At 49.1% G+C, this 26892-nt stretch overlaps 1 protein-coding gene across 3 annotated transcripts; it reads left to right on the forward strand.

Annotated features, from left to right (window-relative positions):
- Positions 1-864: 864 nt before the first annotated feature.
- On the forward strand, positions 865-26892 carry Camk1g (calcium/calmodulin dependent protein kinase IG). 3 transcript variants are annotated; one of them, XM_036202773.1, is made up of 13 exons: positions 865-1063; positions 9144-9273; positions 11330-11458; positions 14663-14737; positions 15975-16113; positions 16684-16807; positions 19616-19691; positions 21627-21739; positions 22682-22760; positions 24519-24606; positions 24832-25256; positions 25807-25922; positions 26051-26892. In XM_036202773.1, the coding sequence occupies exons 2-12, from the start codon at positions 9173-9175 to the stop codon at positions 25895-25897; spliced, it is 1440 nt and encodes a 479-aa protein (XP_036058666.1). In that variant the 5' UTR covers positions 865-1063; positions 9144-9172; the 3' UTR covers positions 25898-25922; positions 26051-26892. The 3 variants fall into 3 exon arrangements, with proteins under 3 accessions (XP_036058666.1, XP_036058667.1, XP_036058665.1); XM_036202774.1 differs by having other exon boundaries at positions 865-1051; XM_036202772.1 differs by lacking the exon at positions 865-1063 and adding an exon at positions 1876-1993.

The raw sequence follows: 26892 nt of genomic DNA on the forward strand, positions 1-26892 counted from the left end.
TAGAAGAGATGATTTAAAAGCTAATTCATAAGAACACATGAAATTGTCTAGGGCTTAACAGGATATGGGGAAGCATGGACAAGAAGGGTTTCTGAAGAACTTTGGAAAGACAGTAGCCATTAACCTCCTTGGGAAAACTCCAGGAGCAAAGTGGGCTTGAAGGTAGCTAGAACATGGCCACATTCAGGGTTCCTCAAGAAAGCAGTTGCAGGAGTCATGGGTGAGTAGCATTGAGAGATCAGAGAAGAAGAAAGCAAGATGCAGAAGCCAGAGGTCTGAGGAACCTGTGTAGGGAAAAGAACACTAGCCAAGGGCAGGGTAGGGAGGGGAAGAGGAAGGACCTGAGAGAACAGAGCACTTCCAGGTCTCAAAGGTTAAGACTAGGGACAGAATGGAGGTTGGAGGTCTGGAGGAGAGGAGTGGCATCAGAAATCAGGATAGAACCAGCCAAGTCCCGGGCTTCTCTCTCTATTCCATGAGAGACAACAATAACAGGTTAACTGAGGATTACTGCTTGTCAGCCAATATACATACCATTGCAGGGCTTGGGGAGGGGCTTTTAGACCACCTCATCCAGCAACTTCTGTGTAAAGTGGAAACTGAGTCAGGCAGTCCCAGATAGCTTCTCTGATTTTCTGTTTACACTTCAGGGGAAACCCACATCTTGATTGTGCATTTCTGTTTTCTGTTCTTACATACACGAATGCAGACAAAATTTAACACAACTGTGACCACAATTGCACACTGTGTAAACAGGCACTCGGGCATCAAAGGGTTCCTTCTGAGAGATTTTTTTTTTTTTTTTTTTTTTTTTTTGATACCGCTCCCTGGGAGGGAGGGAGAACAGAGCCCAGGAAAGCGAGCAGAGATACAAGCCACTGTAGCTACTTTTACTCCCCTTTAAGGCTGCCTGGTTACGGTCCTGGGAAAGAAAACCCCTGCATTCCTCCCCTTTAATTGGGTTTATTGTTAAAGCAGTGGGGCAGCTAATCCTCACAGACCTGTAGGAGCAGGCTTGCCAGCCAAGACCACGGACTGGAGCACCTTTCTTGTGAGTCCCTGGGTAAGACAGCCTGCTTCTTTGGGGCTTTGGGGAGGTTATCTTGTTTAACAAGAAGTGTGGGGCACTGGAAGGGAGAGTGGGTTTGAAGACTCACTTCCCTTTCGGCCCCTGTCAATCTCTCCTGGCTCTTGTGGTCTCAAGGGTAAGTTGTAGCATCCAGGAAAGAGAAGTCTGAATGGGGGCCTGGTAGATGCTTCTTTAGGGAGCCATCTGATCATTCCTCCAGGGCTGGGCCAGGGGAGCCTTCTGTACTTGCCGGCAGGGACAGGAATAGAGGAGCTTTGTGCCCAGTTCAGTGAGCTGCTGGCTGGGGGTGGGGGGTGGGGAATGGGGAGGCAGGGGACATCAGAACTGACAGCTCCTTGGCACCCCTCTTCCAGCTCATCTTTGATTCCTTCACCTCTGGGACCTACCCCATCTTTCAAAAAAGAAGGCTCACCCCGCCCACATCAACATCCTTGGTTGGGGCGGATAGCTTGTGGGTACAAAGGCCATTACAAATAGCCTGTGGCTGTTCTTCATACTCCAGGGAGAAGATGGCCTCAGGCCCTGCAGCTGCAGGGTCCCTGCAGGGCTCAGCTTCCCACCCCAGGGCCAAGGCTGCTGCATTAAGATGCAGGACACAGGCACAACCTGCTAAATCTGTCAGTCATAACCTAGCTCCTTCACCTTCCCTAGGGGCTCATCTGCTCCCAGAGTCCTTAAACTTCCCTAGCATGGCTCTGTGGGGTGCTCAGGGTAGGTTTGGATTCACCACCCACCCTCTCTCCACGTAAGTTTGACGCACAACATTAACCCTGAGGTTAGTGGAGGTGGCTGCAGCTGGCCCTGCAGTGTGAGCCTAGCCAGCCTTCTGCTCTGGAAACAGATAGCTGATCATGAGAAAAATCTCTGAGTCGAGTCAAGAGGGTCCAGCAGGTTCCATCTCAGGTAAGGAGAGGATCTTTTCCAGATCACAGACCACAGGCAGAATGGAGCCATCATTCCTATGGACCTGAGCTAAACCAGGGACAAAGATGAGACCTGTGTCTGAAACAGACCAGAGAGCAAAGTGCTTAGTAATAGCTAATATTGCCGCACTTCACAGTTGGCAATAGGCTTTTCAATCACCCAGCAGTGGGCGAGATGGTTCTCCACTTAGTATATAGATGGGGCTACTTGGTACTCAGAGGGATAAGTGTGCTGGTAGCATTTGAACCCATTTCATGTTGCTGTGGTGTGTGTGTGTGTGTGTGTGTGTGTGTGTGTGTGTGTGTTTAAGAATCCTGTTTAGAAAGATAAGGAAAACTTGAAAAGGCTGAGGTCTGAGGAAGTGCAGGTTGAAGTTAGAGCCTGGAGCAGCTCAGGCCATAGATGCGATGCCCCAGCTTCAACAATGAGGGATTTGAGCACTACAGGAGACTCAGCCTTTTTCAGATCACTGAAGCATGTGTCTCCCAGGAATAAGTCAGGTGCTATGCAGCATGACAGTATCATAAGGAGGAAGGTGGAGATGAGTGACATCCCAGCAGCCACCTCCAGAAAAGAGGCAACAGGTCCCGTGGCACGCTGACAAGGACACTGGTTGAAGCCTTAGAACTGGGCTCCTAGACCGACATGGTCACGTACTATCTGCTTGATTCAGGGCATTTTTTCCTTGAACAGTGTTATCCATCAGTATCTATCTCAGCTATAAAATGGTGCCATTTTGAAAAGTGGCATGGGATCCACAACAGGGGTCATGCCTGCAGAGTGCCTTGCCATGTCCGGGGGCTCTGTCCTTGCCCCATTATTCTACAAGGCCTGGGAGCAATTCTGGCTAGAAGGAAAAGAAAACATCTCTCTCTAAAAGGAGGGCTCTTCTCTGTTTCCTCTCCCCCATACACACGCACACCCAGCCAGAAATAAATTGCCACACGGAGTGCGTGTGAGTGACGAGTGACGGCACCCAGCCGCAGCAGCATGCCAGAGCCAGGGATGAATGAGCTGTGGCATGAATGAGAGGAGGAGCGGGAGTCTGAGGAAAGACTGCGGCTGCCTCTACAACTGCAGGCACGCCGCCATGGTCAACGGCAAGGGGGCTGGTGCAAAGCAGCTGCCAGCCAGAGTGGCAATGGGGGAAGGGCTGCACAGCCTGTCTGAGTATCAAAGCTGTGTCCCCAGAGGGAAGGTTTGTAACTCCAGGAGTCTTGATGCAGCATCCCCAGCCCAGCCAGTTTGTCCTCGGAATTCTCCAATATGGATCCTTGCTATCCCCTTCTGAGAGCCCCGGCAAAGTAGTGCTTGGTTGTGACATTTATGGAGTAATGATTCCCAGGCCTGCACAGAGGATGCACCTCATGCATGAATGTTAGGCATCATAGCCGTCAGTGTGTGACACAAAGACACACAGATGATGGTCATTAACTCCTAAGAGACAACAGCACATGACATGTGGAAAGACAATGCCCAAGCTTGTTTTCCTCCCTGTTGAGGTAGATGCCTACTTTCTCAGCTGAAGACCAGGTGGAATATGGAGTTCACACTTAGAGCTGTGCCTTAAGAATGTGGTCTGTCTTCTAGCCCTTCAGAGCCCCAGGGACATGGATGCTCACATTATGAGAAGACTGGGGGAGCAGTGATGGCTCAGGGAGAGCAGCTCCACATCTGTCATGCCCATCCCTACTGGGATGTTTACCAGTAGATAAAGCATCACTACTGCCCCTGCTCTTCTCCCATGCTTGGTGTTCAGCTCACATGCCATACTGAGGGTATGCTATGTGTGCTGGAGAGGATACACATGCCATTTGATGTATTGGACTTCATAGCAGTATTGAGTACTAGATTAGAGAGAGCTATTCCCATTCTGCAGATGAAACTGAGGAGGCCATGGTGGCTAAGACTAAGCAGCTACTCCACTCTACTGGCTGTCACCTGTGTCCCAACCTCTCAGCCACCAGGGCAAGCCATGGAGAGGGCTCTTGCATCTGCTCTAAGATGTATACTCCTGACCTTAAGCTAACTTGTCAAGCAGTAGGATGATTTGGTTGAGCTTAAATGTGGAACTGTGGGTTTCCTCTAAAATTAACTGCAGGCCAACTGAAAACCTTCTTCAGTTGTTTTGTGAGCAGAAATTGGCATGTGGAGCTGGTAACAGGGCTGAGAATGAGCAGAGTGGGTCTAGGTGTTCCTCCCCAACAGGAGGTTCTGGGGGCTTGCTGGCTGATGAGCCACTGGGTTGCAACCTTTGAGCTAGACACAATTTGTGTCGGCTGCACAGATGTCACCGTGTACCTGTGACACCACAGGAAGAGCAGGACTGTGACAGATGGCAATGGGCTGCTGGGAATTTCATGTATTCCTCAAAAAGACAAAGTAAAATCAGTATTGGAGATGGCCTCACCTGCATGAGCCAATGCATGCTCCTCATGAGCAGCCGCAGGTCCCTGCTGCTAACGGGCATGAAGAAAGCATCTCATGGAGGAAGTGTGGGGAGTGCTGGAGAGGGACCGCAGCAAGCGTCTGTAGTCTTCCTCAAAGCCTTTCGGGAGCCGATGTGGACGCAGAGTCTACAGGCAAGCACAGCACAGCAAAGCCATCTGTCACAGGGAGTTTCTCTCAGGACTCATGTCCACAAGACTTCGGGGCTCAGCTAGTTCAGTCTCCATTTTTCACTAAGGAGAAAGGTCAAAATTCAGAGGTGATCTGCCTTGGGCTGCACAGCTGCAGAGCGCCAAACTGCAGGCCAACTGAAAACCTTCTTCAGCTGTTTTGTGAGCAGAAATGGGCATGTGGAGCTGGTAACAGGGCTGAGAATGAGCAGTGTGTATTCTCAATCCAGACTCTAGATTCCAGAGGATGTAAGAGTCCGGTACAGGTCAGAATTTTGGAAACTGTGGTACCAGGTCAGGAAAAGTGTCCAGGTTTTACCCTCTGGACTGGTATAGTCTGCTCCATGTGTGGCTCTGCCCGCATTCTTACTAAAGATGACACAACTGATATAAAGATGACCCCCTCCCAGCACCCCCTGGCCCACAATGCCATGCTTCCAACAGTCCGGGAAAGGAGAACAAAGAAGCCTTAGGGTGGCTGGGGGTAGAGTTCTGGGGTAGAGCACTTGCTTAGTGTGGGAGGCTCTGGATGGACTCAATCCTCAGCACCAGAAAAGAAAAAGGAATCTTGGGGTACCCTGATTCATCTGGGGTCAGTGAGAGCTAGTGAGGCAACTTGCCTCGCTGAGAAGCTCCAGGCAGAGTGCTGAAAGTACAGCAGTGTCTCCTCTGTGGGTGGAACTGAGAGCCATTATCTGCAGATTCAGAACCACAGATATGGCACTCAAAAGATTATCTGACCCTGTCCTCACCCTTCTGGTGTGTTCAGGACAGCTCAGAGGCACCATGTCATCCCTGCCTTGTGTCCGTAGGGTGGAGGGAATGGGTTTGGATCGAATGCCTTCAGGTTCCAACACAATAATTCCAGGACTTTAGCAGCAGCACCGACTCCTTGCATGGTAAGTGGCTGAGAGGAGGCCACACGGAGCAAGGGAGTGGAGGGAAGAGTCAGAAAGTGTGGGTCGTGATGCAGCCTAGCACATGTGGGGCTTAGCGAGGGCAGTGAGGAGGACATTGCAGATGTGCCTCATCTTCCAAAGAGTTCCGTCTGGGTGTGATGTGAGCCCAGACCCAGTGGAGCTGGGAAGGAGCGAATAGTGAGCCCCTGGGAACACCAGGGTGGGCCTCTTGCCTGCTGGGCACATACCCAAGCATCTCTCAGCCACATCTCATCAACAGCCAGGCTGGCTGCCAACATGGGTTAGAACACCTGTCCCAGAAGCAATGGAAGGGCCCACACACACCAGGGCTGGAGTTGTCCTGCATGCCCTCTGGGAAGAAGTGTCCCCTCTGGATCCTCCCTCGCTAGAAATTTAAAGGACCCCAAGAAGACAAGAAGACCAGGCCAAAACTACAGCAAGACCAAGGCTTAATCTCTTTGGAGTTATGTCTAGAGAATATGATTTCTTAAAACAGGCCAAACACCAAATGCATTGTGGGAGAGAGGAACTGGGGAAGAGGCGGCCTAACTTAGGGAGGGTATCCCAGAGACGCGGGACTGGACTCATGTCCCGTTACTTTCCTTCCAATGCCAGGACAACAAGAAGCAAGGCAACTTGGCCTTCTGCCGCCATTTGCCTCTCTCCCACTGTGCTCCAGACAAGACTCCATATCAAAGGCTTCAGTGGGATGCCACCCTCTGCAGAGCAAAAATTCAACCCATCCACCATTCACCATCTGAAGCCTAGCTCTTATCTGAAACCAACCTACTCTCCAGGGGCTTAGGCTCACTAGACCTCCTGTGTGTACCAGGCTCAGTAATGGGCACCGCATGTTGGGAATGCTTGTTCTTTAGGCACATTGCCTGTCTAGTTACATAGATGCAGACCTGCATTCACTCTTTCCAACTAGATTACAAGTGTTTGCAGAGCCAAGGCTTACATCATAGAAATAGTTGTATTCAGTCCTTGGTATACAGGAAGTACTTAATAAATGCTCACTGAATGAAAAGTTGTTACTTCATGATTCAGAGATGATCTTATATGTACATAGTCATTTTTCTTTGCCAGCAATCTTTGGTATAGAATCCTCGCAGTTATCTCGCTTTGTTGAGGAGTGAGGGACATAAACCAGGCACACATGCCAACATGGGGGATGCTTCTTGAAGGCCTCTGTGGAGATGAAATTGGTCCTAATCCTCAAAACTATAAAACCCAGTAGCAGCAGAGTGCCTTGAAAGCAAAACAAATAATATCAGAGTTCAGGGTGTCTCTGAAGTCAAGGGACAAGAGGCTTTGAGACTGGAGCAGAAAGCAGCATGAGCCAGCTGGGGTGTGGTCAGCCCCTCCCTCCCTACCTGTGACCACCCCCACCTGGACCTGGGCCTCCTTTCCAGGAGGTCTCTGTGGCATCATGGATCATGGGAGCCCAGCCCTAGATGGTGTGGGGTCCGGATCTGGGCCCTGAGTGTTCCACACAGATGATGAAGCTAAATTGTTAGGATTTGTTGTATGGGAGGAGGGGTGGGCGGGAAAGATGTTTGGCTTCTCCTCAGCTAAGAATACTATGTTTTTAAAGCGTTTTGGGAGCAATGGGAAAGAAGGAACATTGAGCACAGATCAGCTAATGAGGCCCGGGAGCCTCCTGCAGAGTGGGCGGTCATTCTCCGCAGGTCCTGAAGGGGGAGTGGTGTGCACAGCTAAGGTCCCGATGCTCAGGCTCTTCATTAGCCCCCCCACCTGGAACAAGCTCCAGCCCTGCTGTTTTGTGTAGGGGAGAAACCCAAAGGGAGGCATGCAATCCAGCCTTGTCTATTCTGCACGTTTAGACATGCACCCCTTTACCCTGGCTGCTGCCTTCTTCAAGACTGCCCACTCAATAGGAAGTGGACACTAGCTAGCCCAGCCACAAGATTTACATGCTGTCATGGACAAGCTCAAGTACAACTGTCCCCTTCTTTTTCTGGCTGCCTGGTAGGTAAGGTCCAGGCATACCAAATATCCTGAGAGACTGGGAGTTTGCAATCTACAAAGGCATCAAGCTCAGGCTGCCACCCTATCCAGCATCCTCAGAACCTCTGCCCCACACGGTCCAAGAAGTTAATGTAGAGAGAGGATTCTAACCCACGTTCCAAACCTGTGCTCTTCACCTGACACAAAGTTGCAAAAGCACAAACATTTTGTGCATATGTAAGCATGTGTGAGTGCACATGAACATGCGTGTAAAGGTCAGAGGAGGGCCCCAGCTGTCATTCCTCAGACACTATCAGAAGTTGTATTGTTGTTGTTGTTGTTGTTTCTGAGACCTCACTGAGTAGAACAGGCTAGTCCAGCAGTGAGCCCAAGAGACCCACCATCTCCACCTCCCCAGTGCTGGAGTTACATAGTGTGCCACTATGTTCAGCTTTTCCTGGAGATCAAACTCAGGTCCTTGTGCTTTCAAGATAAGCATTTTATTGGCTGTGCTATCACCACAGCCTTCCAAAGGACACCAGGGATTTTATGGACATTTGTTTTTGTTTTAAAGTGGGATCAGAACCACTGCCTAAAAGGAGTAACCACTAGACATATTTTCCTACTGCTCTGTCAGGTTCATGGGTGGAGGGTGTTGGCAGAAGCGGTGTCTCTCACTTCACTCTCAGACACTCGGTAGCTGTGCACCCTGCTGCCCTGGCGTCCCTGCTTTGGGAGCCTCATGCTCTGTTTTTCCGGGGGAAGCAGCTCTGTGCGGTTTTTGCTTGTTTGACTCCTCTGCCAGCTTCCGGTCTCAGTCTAAATCCAGCCTGCTTACAGTGCGCCCATGGCCTCATCTGAAGACACCCTTCTTTGTGCCCATTGCCCACCAAGTCTTGTCACTTTGCCATCCACATGAGAGTGTGCCGGCTGGCTCGTTGCCTATGTCCTTTGCCTGGCTGCCCCAGGAAGGAAGGCCATGGTCTAATTTGTCCATCATCACCTGTCTAGCCCCTGGAACATCACTGGTACTACCTAAATGTGTACAGCCCCAGATCTCTGATGCACAGGGAGGGCATGCTTCAATTCAGATACTAACAAAAATCCACCCATTCCAATCGAATCCACTTCGTGCGCATGCTGTGGGGGTGGGAAGGGAAACACACTGCTCCTTCACAGGAGCTGCTGCAGGTAGGAGGAAGATGGGGAAGAAGGCAGAGCTTTGATGTCACGAAGGAGCCAGGCTGACTCTAGAGCCCGAATAAACACAGGAAGTTCCCGGCTCAGCTCGGATGCCTGAGAGCTGGGTATACCATGTCAATCTATGTGTTGTGCACCTTCACTACTGCACAGGTCGACATTGGGTTTCCACCCTCAATCTACACCCTAATGCATTTAGCAAGCAGATACAGAGCAGCCATTCACTGGATTTGCTCTCGCAATTTTAGAAAGTGAGTGGGAGAACGCTCTTATGTTTGCCGTTTTCCCAGGTTCTGCTCTCAGTCTTTCCTTCTGGCCATTACGTCATGATCCGGGTGTTTCAGATTCTTTCACAACCTGTTCTGTCCCAGCTGAGAAACGCTTTGACCACTTTGTCTCACTTCTCTCCTTCCCACGAAGCTTCCCAGGCAGCTTCAGCTCTGGAGGGGATGGGGCGCAAGGAGGAGGAGGAGGATGATGACTGTGGTTCCTGGAAGAAACAGACCACCAATATCAGGAAAACCTTCATCTTCATGGAAGTGCTGGGATCGTAAGTCCTGGGGCTGGGCTGTCAAGGAGCTGGGCTGCCTGCTAGGGAAGCTTAGCCCCCAGAACTCACTCCCGATTGCACTAAGGAACTTGGGCAGAGTTACAGCACTGGGGGCAGAGCAGTAGAAAAGGTTCCTGTTACTCTAATGCACTGGACCCTTCAGGAGACACCACCCCCTGCCCTCAGATTCTGCATCCTGAGCCACCCCAGTGGCTCCTAACACACTCCCAGGAGCAGGTGGGTTCCTCACCCCCATCCGCTCCCCTTCACCCTCCTCTTCTTCTTATCCCAGTGTTTATAAATGCTGGAGCCTGTGGTGTCTGGGCCTGCCCCTCGACAGCAATCACATGGCTGACTGACTCCATATGAGGCTGCTTGTCTGGAGGAGACTCACCACTCAGTCCTGCCTGTCCCCCAGGAGGTCACAGGCTCTGATGTAGGCCAGCCAGCAGCTCCAGCCACCAGTCTTCGCCTCTTCAGAGCCCCAGCTGGTCAGCTAATGAGCCAGGGATAATTGAGCCTAGGCAAGTGAGGAGTCCACAGGCTGTTCCCTCTAGCAAGCTTTCTAGCCAGTGCCGGCAAAGTGTCCCTTCACCCTGCCCTGGCCAGGAGGCGGTGACTTCAGACAGTGAGAGATGCCTTCTCTTTCTGTAGACAGACAGGCACCAGGCACCACCAAAAAGAGACTCAGGCTGTCCCTACACAGGGAGGTATCTGGCTGTGCATGCACAGGGACACAGTGGCAGTGCTGGTTGTCAGAACCCTGACCTTCCTTCAAGGGCCCTGCCAACATGGGGGTGGCTAGAAAGTGGCAGATGGCAAAAGAGAGACAAGGCTCACAAATGAATCAGAAATGATTTGCTAAGTAGCCTTAAACCCACAAAGTGGAGAGCAAGAAGCCCAGGTTGATGAGAACCGACATGGCACCATCTCCTAGAAGACATTCCAGAAGCAGACAGGCCCTCCCTCGTGGTGATGAGAGAGGCCACCCCCGCAGCACTGTGCAAACCTAGAGGGACCCACTTGAGAGCTATGGCTCCAGCTTTTAAAGGGGTTTGGACATAAGGAAAAGGTGGAATGGACTCAAACAAACCCTTCCACCCAAATCCAATTGTTAGCATTTCACTGCTCAGTCATCCCTGTATCCCTCAGTTCCACACCTGCAGATTCAGCCATCAGAGAGTCAAACGTAGCAGAAGAAAAGTGTGTCTGTCTGTCCTGGACATGTTCAGGTTTTCTCCTATTCTCATTCCAAAAACAATATAGCACAACTATGATTGGCATAGCATTCACCTCAAAAGCTAAGATTCTAACATGAATTGTCAAGCTCCAGCTTCCAGCCCTAGCTTACCTGATGTTCTGATGGCTGATCTCCAGGGCCCTTCACCTATGAAGCATATCAGATCCTGTTGGGTTCCATCCAGTGTGTCCCAGAACCTACAGAGACTGCCAGAATGAAGGTGTGGATAGTCAGCCTCCTGGTCTTCTGAGGACAGAATCGAGTGATTACCAGCAGTGCATTGATAAGACACACCCATAGTCCCAGCTATTCGGGAAGCTGAGGCAAGAGGATCACATGATCCCAGGAGTTAGCCAGCAGTCTGAAGGTAGTAAGACCCCATCAAATTAAATTAAATAATTCATAAATATAAGCTAATTAAACTTATCCAGGAGTCTTTCTTCTCTCACGGCATGTGAGTCTTTCTTCTTCTGCTACCACCACTGGCCACAGGGCATCATGTTGATGAGAAGTGAATCGGCTCTGCCAAGCCTTAGTGGGCTTTGCTATATGGTGAGATGCCCACAGCTGAAGCAGAGTCTATGGGGATTACATAGGGAAAAGTAGCCTCCTGGTCCCCACATATGTCCTACGAGATCTACAAGGGAGAGAGCATACTGGCATGTCAGAGAGGTCATTGGGCATCCAACTCATCTGAGTTCATGGTGACAATGGAAACTCGTCGGCCACACATTTCCCTTCTATTCTCCCCCTTTAATTCTGGTATGCTCTCCGCCAGCCAGAGCTACATTTTCTGTCTTGGCCTCTTCCCCACAGAGGAGCTTTCTCAGAGGTGTTCCTGGTAAAGCAAAGAGTGACTGGGAAACTCTTTGCCCTGAAGTGCATCAAGAAGTCACCAGCCTTCCGGGACAGTAGCCTAGAGAATGAGATTGCTGTGTTGAAAAGGTGAGTGAGTGGGTGTCAGGGCCACAAGGGGTGGGGAGGGGGAGGGAGGTGCGCTGTGGGATTCTGACCTGCCCTTCCCACGGGTTCCAAACCTGTGGGCCTTGTGCCCTTTGAATCCTTTTCAGGCTAGTCAGGCAGCTGGGCCAGATGAAATTGTTTTCCCAGAAAATTGACCGATGAACTCACTCATTCATACATGGAGGCCAGAGAATCAAAAGCCAACTGATGGCTGACAGCAGGAAGAATTGATAGCCGAGCAGGCAGCAGGAGACTTGAGAATTAGCCTTGGTTTGATCCAGAGAGAACCCACACACTCATCCTGGAAACTGCCTGGGGCTGCACTGATGTGTCGCCAACGTTCACAGTGAGACTCTTACAGTGAGCCTGTGATGTAAGTGTGACAGGTGCATTGACACACGATCAGAACCATTGGATGAGGCAGACATTGCTCAGGAGCCCACATTGCCCAGCAGGGGAGGAGCACCCATAACTAGCTAGTCTCCCACCTGACTGGCTGTAATTCAGCAGAAAGTAGTATATGGAGGCGACAGGTTCATTTCTGCTGGCCCCCATGCCTGACGAATGGGGATTATTCAGTATGCTTTCAAAGAAGAAAGACTTTGATGAGTGAGTTAGAATTTTGTGGACAAGGAGGCACCACAGAAAGGAAATGCAAGAGTTTTATAAACTTTTGTGCAGAATCATGGAAGTGTAAGGAGAAAGTATGTCCTAGAATCCCCACAGCTCTGTGTGGGTAGTAGCATCAAGGACAGGCAGTGAGAATAGAGTGTGGACTGGAACAAAGATTGCAGAGGGTCCTTGATGCCAGGATCAAGGATGCTGGCTTTATTCTGTGAACAAAGAGAACTGACGGAGGGATTTCAAGCAAGGCAACAGAATCAGATTAATAGTCATCCCTCTTAGGCATGCAGGAAGGGGTAGGAGACTCATTCTAAAACCCTCACAGCAATTTACACAGGGTGAAAAACACCAGTGGCAGGATTGTGCAAAGACAGCAAAAGTGCCAAAGAGCAGAACATTTCAAGTGATCCTGAGACTAAGGTAAGTGCCCACTAAGAAGAAAGTGATGCTGTTGCTCGAAATAAAGAACAAAAAGCATAGACTTCAAGGAAACAAGGAGCATATGTACTGTAGACATCCACTTATCTCTGCACAGAAGAGCCTGGGCAGGAGGGGAGGAGGAGGCACACTATAGTGCTCTTTCTTACTGCACTGTATTAACAGCCTAGATATTCAATACACATCAGTTCAATGCATGAATAATAAGGAAGTTAATATGAGCATTGCCAGCCTATAAGGGTGGTGGAATCCTAGAAACGGCAGTACCAGCTCTGGGTTTTTTTAAAGATACCTTAAATCAGATATCTGCCACTGGATCTACCTTTCCCAAGCACTATACTATGCATTTCTCATGCATTTTCATTTTTAAAAGAGTTTTTAATTTTACAATGTATTTATTATAATTATGTGTGCCTGTGTACATGATGTGTGGACACACATGCCATGATGGGCATGTGGCAGTCTGGGGAACTTCACATTGGTTCCAGGAGTTGAAGTCAAGTCACCAGACTTGTGCAATAATCACCTTCATTGTTGAGCCATCTGCAATGTTCTCCTTTAATCTTGATACAACTATATGAGAGAGATGCCTCTTCAGACCAAAATCAACCAACCAAACAAAGCAAGGATCTGAGAAAGCCAGCTAAAGGGTAGGCTGTGCCACAGTCAGGTGGAATCCTAGTCCCTAACTCAGTATCAACCACCTAGAGGCAATCTTCCTCCCCAGGCATCCACAGAAAAGCTGCCAGGAAGCCACATCTCTTGCCTGTCATGACTCTTCTGCTTAACTCTAGGGCAGGACTTCACAACTTGTGGACAAGACCATTCTATCTATGTTGAGGGTGGCCCTGTGCATTGTGGGCTGTTGAGCAATCTTTCTACCTCCACCCTGTAGGTGCCAGTGGCAGCCCCAGCCCTCAACAAGAACATTCAAAAATAAGTTTCTGGAGGGCTGGAAAGATGGCTCATCTGTTAAGAGCACATATGGCTCTTGCAGAGGACCCAGGCTCAGCTCCAAGCCCCTATATCAGGTGACTCACAAGCACTTGTAACTCCAACTCCCAGGAATCCAACACCCTCTGGCTTCTGTAGCCATCTGCAGTCTTATAGTGAACATAAATTCATTTAGGCACACATGAATGTGCGTACACACACACACACACACACACACACACACACACACACACAAATAAATACTTTTTTTTAAAGTTGTTTTAAAAACTATGATGCTGGGTTTGGTGGTAAATGCCCACAAGCTTAGCACTTGGGAGACAGAGAAAGGAGGATCGGCACAAGTTTGAGGCCAGCCTAGTAGTGTGCATAATGAGTTCTAGACTAACCTGAGTCTGACCTACATAGTAACATCCTGCCAAAAGAAATAAAGAATGAAAAAATGAACAAAAGAAAGAAATAAGAAAGGAAGGAAGACCAAGAACCACAATGCAAAGGATAATTAGATGATTGGGAAATAGATGATTGAGATAGATAGATAGATAGATAGATAGATAGATAGATAGATAGATAGACAGATAGACAGATAGAGATACATGGATGCATGCATGAGTGGACACATGTATAATTGCCAAATGTCCTTTAAGGGGCAAATACCCTGATAGAGAATCACTCATCTAAGGCATCCATAGAAAATCAGAACCTGCCTTTTCTCATATCTAATTCTTATTTTCATGGTTACTGTATTAATTACTTTTCTTGTTACTGTGACAACATATCTGTCAAAAATTTTTAAAGGAGGAAGGGTTTGTTTTGACTCACAGTTTGAAGGATCTAGTCCATTATGGAAAAGAAGAAGCAGGAGCACGAGGCAGCTGAGCACATCACATCCATAGGCAGGAAGCCGAGCAATGAACACTGGTGCTCAGCTCACTTTCTCTTTTAGACCTGTCTAGACCCCCCAGCTCATGGGATGGGATGATGCTTCCCACAAACAGAGCAGGTCTTCCATCTGCAGTGGCTTTGTACTGGCCTCATCAGGAAGGCTTCTCAGACCCAGTCCTCTTACACATTGCCATCTAAACAATCTGATAGAAATTTGAGTCTGAGTCTGCAGTCTTCATCTAGACCACCTGAACCATGTACCTATCACAGGATTCTTATCTTTCTCAGGATCAAGCATGAAAACATCGTGACCCTGGAGGACATCTATGAGAGCACCACCCACTACTACCTGGTCATGCAGCTGTAAGTGAAGATGACCCTCACCCCTAAAGAGGCCGAGGAGAGGAGGGTCAGGGAATGCCAGACACAGTCAAGAACTCATTCCAGGGACTCTGAAATGCTGTCCTTCTGGGTCAGTGTGCTTCTGACACTGGGCTGAAGGGCGACACTGGGTCGACTGTTGAGTTGGTTCAGACCAGCACAGGCTTGCAGTTGGGATATTTTCTATGATCAAACAAAAGCTGCTCATGCTATTTGCCACCCACAAGGTCTTCTGGGACTTCCCAAACACTGAAGAGGCAAATGCCAGGCATAATGTAAGCCACCAGAACTCTCCTCTGGCACCACTTCAATGAATCCATTTCTATGGACTCGATAGTGAACCTATTAACGTCGTTCTGGGATAAAGCGATTGTGGGAGTAGAAACCATAGGTAGATGATTGCAATTCAGTATAAACAAATTTCTCAAGAGAGACCCACTTAAATCAAATGCAGGCTATGCGACATATCCTTCTATAAGACATGGTCTCTGTGTCTGCCACTGTCACACCCAAGTAAGAGTTGCACCTGCTTTGTGTGGTAGCAGGAGTGGAGCTGTTGGAATGACAAGGTGTCAGGTTTCAATGTGATATCTAGAAATATTAAGAATACACTCAAGGAGAATGCAGTCTTTCATTGGAGGTAACAAGTTCTCTGACACTCATGTTCTAGTTCTGACTGGAAACTTCTAGAAACATAGTATGGATGATATCAAAGATAATGGAGGGTCAGCTCCAATGTCCTCATTTCCCATACTATTCAAGTTTCAAAATGCCCCTATGTCCTATCTGAAATTGCAGCCATAGGTAGCCCAGTTTCCCTAAAGAGAAAAGAAGCCCTATTACAAAGGTATGCATAATTAATCTCATTTTCACCCTTTGTCCAATTTTGAATCACCTCTCTGTGTTATAATGGCTTCCTATGTCCCAGGAAAGCAAGGGCAGTATCCCTAGGAAAGAATTCCTAGCTTTTCCAGGCACTTTAACCAAGGACATTTAAATTATAATAGAAGCTTCCAGAAAGAGATCAACCAAACAATGCTTGAACCAAAGAAATGACCCCTAGTGATCATCTCAGACACCCAGAGGAAATATGCTGAGGCAGGAGAATGCCTCCCTCTGCATCTTCACATCTCACTTCAGGGTGGCCTGCCTATGCTTATAGCCCATGGATACAGAGAAGTATTTGGCCCAATATGGAATCAGATTCTTGTACCTACAGTGTTTCTGGGGGTGAGCTTTTTGACCGGATCCTGGAGCGTGGTGTCTACACAGAGAAAGATGCCAGCCTAGTCATCCAGCAAGTCTTGTCTGCAGTAAAATACCTCCATGAGAACGGCATCGTCCACAGAGACCTAAAGGTGATGGGTCAGGAGTGCTGGGTGGGAAACACATGTCAGGAACTGGGGGAAATTCATGATGTTGCATCAAGCCTGAGAAACATAACTCTCAAAAGGCTGCCTCCACTCTAAGATTCCTTATGCTGCTCATAGATGATCATTGTTCAGCTAACTAGACCTTAGCCTTTTTATGAGCCTTTTGAATGCTCTCCCCATTAAGATGTCAAAATAGCCCACAGCCACAGTCAGATTCAAGAATAACAAACACTCACAAGGGACTGAGCCATAGCAGTCACACAGTAGACTTTGGGAAATAAGAGACAAATTAGCCGAGAGTTCGGTCCCTCAAAATGCAGTTTAGGGTAGTTGGGAGTGCAGACAGGTAAGCAAAGCCAGGACTATAGGCAAGATACAGAGTTCTAAGATGTAGAGCAAGGACACAGAGAGGAGGAAGATGGAAAGGAAAAAGGAAAGGGGTTGTGGCCTCTGAGTCAGGAGCCCAGGGCTTAGCTTCCCAGGAAACCCCATGTCAAGGACTAACACACTGTTCAGGGGGTTCTTTCATATGCTGTGTATCTTTTCCTTCTGCAGCCTGAGAACCTGCTGTACCTCACCCCAGAGGAGAACTCCAAGATCATGATCACTGACTTCGGTCTATCCAAGATGGAACAGAATGGAGTCATGTCCACGGCCTGTGGGACCCCAGGCTATGTGGGTGAGTCCAGGGGCAGGAGAAGCTGGCTGTATGTTTGTTCAATCACTAGGGGTCTAGTTTGCTTTCTGTTGCTGTGTGTGATGATGGCAACAATTCCTTAACTGAGGTTCCTTCCTCCTAGGTAGCTCTAGCTTGTGTCAAGTTGACATAAGGTAACCAGCACAATCGATACCATGTCAGTTTGACTATTAAATCATAACCTTCCTTTCTTGTTTGTTCCCAAGATATCCTGTCAATATCACAATATTAAACACAGTCTTTAAATTTTTCAGGACTTTAAAAATTCAACATCTTCTTAAAACATCCAGTCTTTTAACTGTGGGTTCCTGTAAAATACAAAACAAGTTAAATACTTTCTTACTCCAAGAGAGAATAAATGTAGTTTCAATTGAATCAAAGCAAAACCAAAATCCAACATAGTAAATAGATCAGTGTTGACATTTGGGATTCACTGTCTTCTTGGCTCCAAAGGGCTTGGTCAGCTTATTTCTCTGGCTCTGCTATGCACAACACAAACAGTTTGTCCCACAAGACTCGAGCCAACTCCACTCCATACCTGTCACCACACTTGGTGGCATCTGTAATATCCTGAGGTCTCCACTGCAATGAAGCTGCATTGTCAACCTCTCCTGGCCTCACACAGTGCCAAGCCTGAGCTGCTCTCCATGATCCATTCATGCCTTCAGAACCAGTACTGTGTGGCAGGCTCTTCTACATTACTCACCAAGTTCTACTGGTAGTTCTGCTGGCAGCTTGATGTGCAGTCCCATGTGCCCCAGACTACAGCTTCTATGTGCTGACACTGAAGAAACACTCCCCAGAAAATTTCAGTTCAAAAAGCCTGGTCTCTTCCTTATCTCAGCTAAGTTTTCAGCTGCAGTTAACCATATGCCATGGATTCTTAATTCAAAGTATCTCATGCACAGCCCTGATAGTCTTTATTTCCCTGAAATTTCATAAGCCAGGCCTCCATCATCTGCACCCCTCTTGACAGTCCTATCTTCTAAGGTCCCATGATGGCTCATCATCCTCAGGACATTACATGGCCTTTTCTAGCCCAATGCTCTGAAATCCTCCACAGTCTCCCCTCCAAACTGACATGGTCAGGTCTGTCATGGCAATACCCCCACTTTCTCTGGTACCAATTTCTATCCTAGTTTGCAGCAGTTGTGATAAAAAACTGATAAAAACAAACTTAGGGAGGGAAAGGGTGTATTTGGCTTACACATCCTGACGCAGGTGCTCAGGCAGGAACCTAGAGGCAAGAACTGAAGCAGAGGCCATGAAGGAGTGCTTCTTACTGGCTTACGCAGCCTGCTTTCTTATACCACCCAGGACCACTTGCCAAGGGGTGGCATCAACACAGTGGACTGGGCTCCTTATCCCACATCAACCCCATATCAATAAAATGCCCTACAAACCCACCCACAGGCCAATCTGATGGAGGCAATTCCTCAACCAAAGTTTCCTCTTCCTAGATAACTCTATTGTGTGTTAAGATGACCAGCACAACTGTGATAAAACTCACAGAGAAAAGTGATTATGTGTGGACATATTCATCCTCAGGGACTGTCTAATAGAGCTCTTGGCCGGTCCATTTCCTCTCTAACCATGCTCTTTATAGAGCCTGCCTTGAACTCTAGGCATACTCTGCCACCATCACAGCCCTGAGATCAGCGGAGAGCTCAGTAATGGAGAACTCACCCCCTTTCCCCCTCTAAACTAGAACCCCCTAACTGCTAGGAGTCTGGATCTACATGATGATGAGTTTGGAACCCAGGGGTATGGGCACCCCATGTAACTCTAGGACATCCATGGGAGTGACAGAAGCTGGGCATTGTGCCTGTTCAGCTGCCAGGACTCCTGATAAGAGAATAACTGATGGGACACTCAGGGACAGCAGTGCTGGGACCTGAGAGGAGGAAGGAGAAAGAGAATTCCCTCTGTTTATTCCTGCTACCACCTGAAGGGTTTAAGAAAGCAGGCGCCCAGACTCCCAGAAAGAACCTGCTCTCTCTCATAGGGAGTGTAGTCCCTCACCTAAAGATGTAGAATTCTATGAATACTAAATCCAATACTGGGGTACCCTCAGAAGTTAGCTCTCTCTGCCTGGCTCTCCCACCCTTAGGGAGACATAGCTCACGGCCTTACTGAGCCCTCAAGCTCCTGCTCTAAGCTGGTACCCACAAATAGATGAGAAGTTCCTATCACCTTCTGGGAGCTTCCTGAGATGACTAGGGTAGGGAGCCTCTGCCTTCCAGGGCTTCTGGGGCAGTGGGGGAGATTCCATACCACTCTGCAGATCCCTACTCTGAAGACAAGGACTGGACACTTATCCTGAGGGTCTCTCATGTGACCCTTCTCCTAAGGATCCCCCATGTGACCCTTATCCTGAAGATCCCCTATGTAACCCTTATTCTAAGGGTCCTCCACATGACCCTTATCCTAAGGATCCCCCATGTGACCCTTATCTTGAGAGTCCCCCAATGTGAGCACAGACAGGTGTTGCTCTTAGAAATTACTTAGTCTGATGGGAGTGGCAAATCTGGAGACCTCCTGGCTGATGGAGGAGTCACAACAGCTTATGGAAACTCCCAGATTGATGGAGGACCAAGTCTCTCCTCTCTGGAGGAGTTTGTCTGCTTGAGAAGATACAGCCCCTGCCTTTGGGGAGTTTTCAGTCTCATAGATGTTCCCTACCCTACCCTACCCTTCCACCTCCAATCCCATCCCTTTTCCTATTCTCTACTCCTCTCTCTGGCCTCCACTCTTGTCCCTAGCCCTGAACCTACCATTGATTTCCTACAGCTCCAGAAGTGCTGGCCCAGAAGCCCTACAGTAAGGCTGTGGACTGCTGGTCTATTGGTGTCATCACGTACATATTGTGAGTAAAAGCTGGCGCCGGTGCATTTCCTGGGAAATCTCAGGGTCTGATCATCCCCTCAGGCATCTGTGTATTCATGTGTGAACACACACACACACACACACACACACACACACACACACACACACACACACGCTCACTTATGTACATAACTCCTCTAAGGTCTACCAAGCTATGAGCAGAACTCATACTACCAGCCTGCACTCACTTTTCAGCCCCCTGGACCACCCTCCTTTGGCTCACTGCATCCCTACCCTTTGTGCAGATTTGTTGAGTTCCAGCCACTCTGTAGAACCAACAGGAAAATGAGAGACCAAGGCTTAGAAACCAGGTAGGCTGAAGCATCTCCACTCCCCACATCCAGCAGTGACACCATCTGAAGGCCACCTCATGAACTAGGTACTTCCTCTCCTCCATACATGCTCAGGCCCTCCCTTTCCTAGCCTTCCCATTTGCTCCCTCACATACATACCTAGCATTCCCCAACCATAGCAATTAGCTTTGTTCTTAGGGAATAACACTTGCCTCTTAGTGTGGATTCTGTTAAATAATGTTCTACCTCATTTGCTCAAATAATAACTGTCTGAGTTGTCCCCTAGGCTGGGGCCTAGGGATGGAGCTCAGTTGGTAGAGTGCCTGCCTAGCATGCATGAAGCCCTGATTTCAATCATAGTACAGTATAAAACTGAGTGTCAAGAAGGGGTCTAGAGAGACCTCGACAGTTAAGAGCACTTGCTGCTTTTCCAGAAAACCCACATCAGGCCAGTAACTTTAGATCCAGGGGGTTCTGATGCCTTCTTCTGGCCTCTGTGAATACCTGTGCACATGTGCCACACAGACATAGATAAACATATAAATGAAAATAAAACATCTTTTTTTTTCAGAAATAAAACCTGGTTATAATAGCACACGAATGCAATCCTAGTACTCAGGAGATAGTGTGGTGATATATTGTGTATCAAATAAAGCTTGCCTGAGGATCAGAGGACAGAGCCAGCCACTAGATTAAACAAAGATGCCAGGCAGTGTGGCACACACCTTTAATCTTAGCATTCAGGAGGCAGAGATCCAGATGGATCTCTGTGAGTTCGAAGCCACCCTGGACTACATGAGATTGACTCAGTCTAGAAGAGAAACAGAGCCAGGCAGTGGTGGCACACACCTTTAATCCCAGCACTTGAAAGCTCATGTCTTTGCTACCAGTACTTGGAAAGCACACATGCCATTAATCCCAGCACTAGGAAGGAAGTGATATGGCTGGGTAGAGAAAGGTATATAAGGTGTGAGGAGACAGAAACTAAAGGCCTTTAGGCTGAGGAAGGCTTTTGGCTCAGGACTCAGAGACTTTCAGTCAGAGGATTCATGGAGATAGGATCTCACCTTCCATTTGGCCTGAGGATTTGGTAGTGGTAAGAAGTTTCTCTAGTGGCTTGTTCCTTTGTCTCTCTGATCTTTCAGCATTTACCCCAATATCTGGCTCCAGGTTTTGATTATAAGACCATTTAGGATTCATTCAACAAGATAGAGGCCAGAGAAGCAGAAGTTCAAGGTCATTCTAAGCTACATAGCAAGTTTGAAGTTAACTTGGGCTGCATGAGATCCTGTCTCAAAAAGTAGACCAAAACAGCCTAATCCCTTGTGGTGTTCCCCATCCTTATTAAGGATGCTTTGTGGAGAACATCCAAGAGGAAGTGAGGGCTCAGTGGACAGATGTCCTGCACGGGGGGCCTTCCAGAGACTCCTAAGGCCTCAGTTCTGTGTGTGCTCTATGGACCTGCCCATTCTGAATAGTGGGCAGGCCTACCTCTTAGTCACACTGCTTTGTCTGAGACCATAGTTGACTATGAATGTGTACAGTGGGAAACTGGGAGAAAGAGAGGTTGGCCCAGGGAGGAGGGAATGTCTAGCGGACTCCTCTTTCCTGTCTTCCTGCAGGCTGTGTGGGTATCCCCCTTTCTATGAAGAAACAGAGTCAAAACTTTTTGAGAAGATCAAAGAAGGCTACTATGAGTTTGAGTCTCCATTCTGGGACGACATTTCTGAGTCAGGTGAGTATGAAGGCAGAGGCTGCAAGAGAAAATATCTTAATGGAGATGACAGTCCCTGGGGCTCAGACAGAAGAAGCTGCTAGAGAGAGTAGCAGCTCTTCAACTGGTTCAAAGGTGAAGTATTTGAAGCTAGGACCCCTGCCCTTCCTTTCCCGGAGGGAGGCACAGTGCCGGGGGGGGGGGGGGGGGGGGGGGGGGGTTCACAGGAGAGGCCAAGAGTGGAGAGTCAGGCAAAGAGGAGAGTTATAGGCAGAGGGCACAAGATGGGATTAGGTAACAGGGCAGAATAGACCTTGTGGGAGAAGGCAGTATGCATGCTGGGCAGGAGAGAAGACAGGGTATGCATGCTGGGCAGGAGAGAAGACAGGGTATGCGTGCTGGGAAAGAAGACAGGGTATACATGCTGAGAGAGAAGGCAGGGTATGCATGCTGGGAGAGAAGACAGGGTATGCATGCTGGGCAGGAGAAAAGGCAGGGTATGCATGCTGTGTGCGATAGAAGGTGGTGTGCATGTTGTGTGTGAGAAGGGAGCATGCATACTATTTGAGAGAGAGGGCAGCACCCATTCCATATGTGAAAAAGGAGCCATGCATGCTCATGGGGCCTGATAAATGGTGGTCAGAGATGGAAGAAGCCAGCACTCACATGTTAGCCCACGTGTTTACCAGCAATTGCATGCACATACTGTGCAGGCACATTGGTGTGATGTGACTGGCAGGGTTCCCCTGTACGTGTGGGTGAGGCTGCCTAGAGCTCTCTTCTTGGTGGCTTGCAGTGGATTGTTGGGTGGTTTGGATTGCTTCCTCTCCCTCCTTTAAGACTTAAAACTGAGTATTTGCAAGATTAGCTAAAGATGCATTCACTGCCACCCACCAGCCTGGAAGTGAATTTCTATCAGTCATGAGATCTGGTCCTTAGCTGAGCCTCTGATATTCCCCTTAGCCAAGGATTTTATTTGCCATCTGCTGGAGAAGGACCCAAATGAACGGTACACCTGCGAGAAGGCCCTAAGACACCCCTGGTGAGTGAGAAACAGGGTGGGCTCTGTCTCCTCCCTTCTGGTTCCCAAGGCCAAGCTAACTCTCAGGAGCCCCTGGACATCAAAGCCAGTGCTGAGGCATCCAGGAAACACACACATGTTCATCAGGCCCAAGTGGCCAGCAGACAGTACTGCGTTGGGCCAGTCTGACCTGCAGGGGCCAGCAAAGTGCTCTAATCACTTCCAGAGGTCAAGGCCAAGGCTTCAGTTTTCAGGCTAAGTTTCAACTCCCACATGGAACAATATTGACTGTTAGTTGCTAAAGAGGCAACCTGTCCTAAGAGGCATGTCGCTGGGAGTGTAGCTCAGTGGTAGAGTGCATGCCTAGGTCAATCTCTAGTTCTGCAGATAGTAGTGTGAGTGTGTATGTGTGTGTGAGTGTGTGTGTGTGCATGTGTGAGTGAGTGTGTGTGAGTGAGTGTGTATGTGTGCATGTGTGAGTGTGTGTGTGTGTGTGCACATGTGTGAGTGAGAGTATGTGTGCATGTGTGAGTGTGTGAGTGTGTGTGTGTGTGCATGTGTGAGTGAGTGTGTGTGTGTGCATGTGTGAGTGTGTGTGTGTGCATGTGTGAGTGAGAGTATGTGTGCATGTGTGAGTGTGTGTGTGTGTGTGAGTGTGTGTGTGTGCATGTGTGAGTGTATGTGTGCATGTGTGCGTGAGTGTGTGTGTGTGTGTGTGTGTGTGTGTGTGTGACATGTAATAAGATGGGCAAATGGAATCTTGGGCACTGCCTTTTCATATTAGTTCTCGTCCTCTGCCCAAGACCTTACAATTATTCCCACCTCCTCCCACAGCAGGAACAGACTCCTTTGCCTCTGCAGCCTTTCCCTGATCTTACCCAGCCTTTTTTTCTCCAGTGTCCACAATTCTAGCCAATCATCTCTGGTCCAGACTGACCTAGGAGCTAGACCTTTCTTCCTGCCTCCTCTTACCCTCCCCCAGGCTTGTTCCTTACCACAGCTTTGGTCACCACAGAAAACACCCCTCCTCCTGACATTCCATGTCACCTGTAGAATCCAGATCCCTGCACAGAAACCCTGACTTTTTAATCCACACCAACTTTCCATTTCTCCTTTTTAATGACGTAGCTTGCCATGAATTTTTCCAGTCCATGGCATGAAACATCACACAGCTAGAATAGAGGCAACCATGGCCCCATCTCTGTCACTTCTGTCCTGTCCCCTGGTGGTTGTACCGGTATTATGCACATGTCATATGTCTATGGAACACTGAGAGATGGGTGAGTAAGAAGCCAAAGAGAAGAATAAGGCACAGCTTGAATAAAGTGGTCTTGCAAGAGGATAGCCCCACATGCACTAGCTTCTAAGGGCCATGAGGAGCAGTGACAAGGTACCCTGTGATGTAAAGGAGCAGGTGATAGACAGTTGAGGCTTTGCTATCTGCGGCACCTGCTCAGCCCTTCTGAGTAACACATAAATAGCCATGGAACATATCTATCAGTACTCATAGCTGCACCCAACTTGCAAACAGCAGGTGATGAGCAGACCAGTCCCCAAGACCACACAGTCTGCCAACGCTGTTCTCAAAGACTTGATTTTGCCAAAGCATAAGCCCCCTATGACCTGCCCAGGGAGATATAGGAGTCCTTTCCTGCTGGAATCACCCTTCTCCTGGGATATCCTATCAACTGAACCTGGCCTTGCATGCTCAGAGCCCTGTCCAAGTTCTGACTTGAGTGTCAGGACCACCTGGTAGTCAAGTCCCTTCCTACATGCCAGGATTGACGGGAACACCGCCCTGCACCGGGACATCTACCCATCTGTCAGCCTCCAGATTCAGAAGAATTTTGCCAAGAGCAAGTGGAGGGTGAGCTGTGCTCAGAGACTGAGCATGCTGTTCTGGGCCCCGGGAGGCTGGACTGTCTGAGGTTGGTGGATGGGTTTCCTAGGGCACCCCTCTCCCAGGCAACAGCAGTACCCTGTGCCTTCTGTGAGCTGGGATATGGGCAAGTTGGTTTCCAGAGGCCCCAGGGAGAAGCTGGAACCCAGCAGCCTCTGCAAGAGCAGAACCAGACACTCCCTGCCTTCTCAGCAAGCCTTCAACGCAGCCGCAGTGGTGCATCACATGAGGAAACTACACATGAACCTGCACAACCCCAGTGTCTGCTCAGAGGTGGAAAACAGGCCACCTGTGTCCCCAGCTCCTGAAGTCTCCAGACCAAGCTCCCATGACAATACCATCACAGAGGCCCCTATCCCGGACTCAAGCACACCCCTTCCTGCTCTGACCCGACTGCCCTGCCCACACAGCTCCCGGCCTTCAGCTCCTGGTGGCCGCTCACTGAACTGCCTGGTCAATGGCTCTCTGCGCATCAGCAGTAGCCTAGTGCCCATGCAACAGGGCCCCCTAGCCACCGGGCCTTGTGGCTGCTGCTCCAGCTGTCTAAATATCGGGAACAAGGGGAAGTCTTCCTACTGCTCCGAGCCCACCCTCTTCAGAAAGGCCAACAAAAAACAGTACGTAGTCTCAGGCAGTCAGCCTCACTCTGCTTATCCACTTCAGAAAGGGCAGGAACCATTTGCTGAAGATCATGAACACAAAAGTCAGGCCCACTAATAGGCAGTTACAGGTGGAAGGAACTCAGGGCCCAGGCAAGGGAAGCTTCTCCCACTAGCCAGAGAAACCAGTTAGGTCTCACCTCTGGCTTGAAGTTTGCTCATCTAAAAAATGTGTCACAGAGGTACTGTGGAGGTCTAGCAGAGAGACAGGCTGGGCTTCAGCCCTATAGTAGAGAACTTGCCTCACAGTCACAATACATCCAATCCCAAGTGCTGAGAAAAGGAAAAGGCAGATGTGTGAATGAGGACTAGCGCTAGATCCTCTGAGTTACCAGCTCTCCCGTTGGGGGCAGGAAGGAGGAAGGGAGCCCTGGAGGTCTCCGTGGTAAGGCCTGTGCCATCAGAACTTCAGAAAGGGATGACAAGGCAGATGTCATGGGTATGAAGAACACCAACTGTTTCTTTTTGCCTCAAATGATTCAAGGGCTCTACTCTGTCTCCTTTCCAGGAACTTCAAGTCAGAGGTCATGGTACCAGTGAAAGCCAGTGGCAGCTCCCACTGCCGGGCTGGGCAAACTGGGGTGTGTCTCATTATGTGATCCCAGGAGCCTGTGAAGTTTTCAGGTAGGATCTGAGGCTTGCAAGCCAAGCTGGGGGTCAGTCGAACTTATGTCTAGAAGGAAAGACCCACTCCTGGGGTTAAAGGAACCAGGTGAAAGCCCTGTCCTCACCCAGAGTGCTTCCCTTTTCAGGAGACATGGCTGACTCTTCTCTGCCTTTCTAAGCTAGCATCTGCCCTGCAGAGGATGAACAGACATCAGTGGAGCAGGGCTGGCAGGAGCAGCATCTGGTTTGAAGCAGTAACCTGTTGCTGCCCTGGGGCAGACACTCACAGGAAGTCACAAAAGGAGCCCCGAGGCCTGGACACTCCCTGAGGCCATGGGCAGGATGCATGGCATCCCAGCCTCCAGGTCTCCCAACCTGCCCATTCCATGCCCCCACCTCCTATGTGCAGTGGCTCTGTGCAGTGTCCATAGATAGTGCTCATCTGGGTCTGTGTTGTTTGTTGTGAAAAGCTTTGTGGGCTGGCCAGGCTGTGCCACTTTCACCAAGCAAAGCCATATGGAGTCTGACTCAGACTCCCTGCTCTGCATACTCACTCCTGCCTCTCTGGCCTCATGGTCAGACTGGACTCCTTGTCATAGTTCCTGCCTATTCGCATGAATGCCAGGCTGCCCCCCAGAGGCCTGGAGGCACTCACAACTCCAGTCCTTCCCTCCAGGATTAGCTTCCCACTGCACTGAGACCCAGAACACTTCAAAGCTCTCCTTGCCTCTGAAGCACAGCAGTGCCCATCCCCCATGGAGTAGAGAAAGCCAAGACTGTGAGCACCTCTCTTCCAGCCACACACCTCACACACCGCTAATTAAGAATTCGGGGAACTATTTTCATGTCAGCTAGGACTCCTGCCTCTGGCTTCCTCTTTTCCCCTGAAAGTCAGGTGCATTGTTCTGTCTCTCTGTGTTCTTGCCGTCACACCCTCAAGCTTCATGCTCTGTGTTGTGCTCAAATAAAATGGACATATTTTTCTCTA

Source organism: Onychomys torridus, chromosome 11 (genome assembly GCF_903995425.1).
Source record: "Onychomys torridus chromosome 11, mOncTor1.1, whole genome shotgun sequence".
NCBI classification, from domain to species: Eukaryota; Metazoa; Chordata; class Mammalia; order Rodentia; family Cricetidae; genus Onychomys; species Onychomys torridus.

What these genes read in the sequence shown, in the direction of transcription:
- Camk1g (XM_036202772.1), top strand. Translation starts at nt 1,942, where the DNA reads ATGAGAAAAATCTCTGAGTCGAGTCAAGAGGGTCCAGCAGGTTCCATC. An exon ending in TCCAGCAGGTTCCATCTCAG is followed by an intron (nt 1,994 to 9,143) that starts GTAAGGAGAGGA and finishes CTTCCCACGAAG; the next exon opens with CTTCCCAGGCAGCTTCAGCT. An exon ending in TCGTCCACAGAGACCTAAAG is followed by an intron (nt 16,114 to 16,683) that starts GTGATGGGTCAG and finishes TTCCTTCTGCAG; the next exon opens with CCTGAGAACCTGCTGTACCT.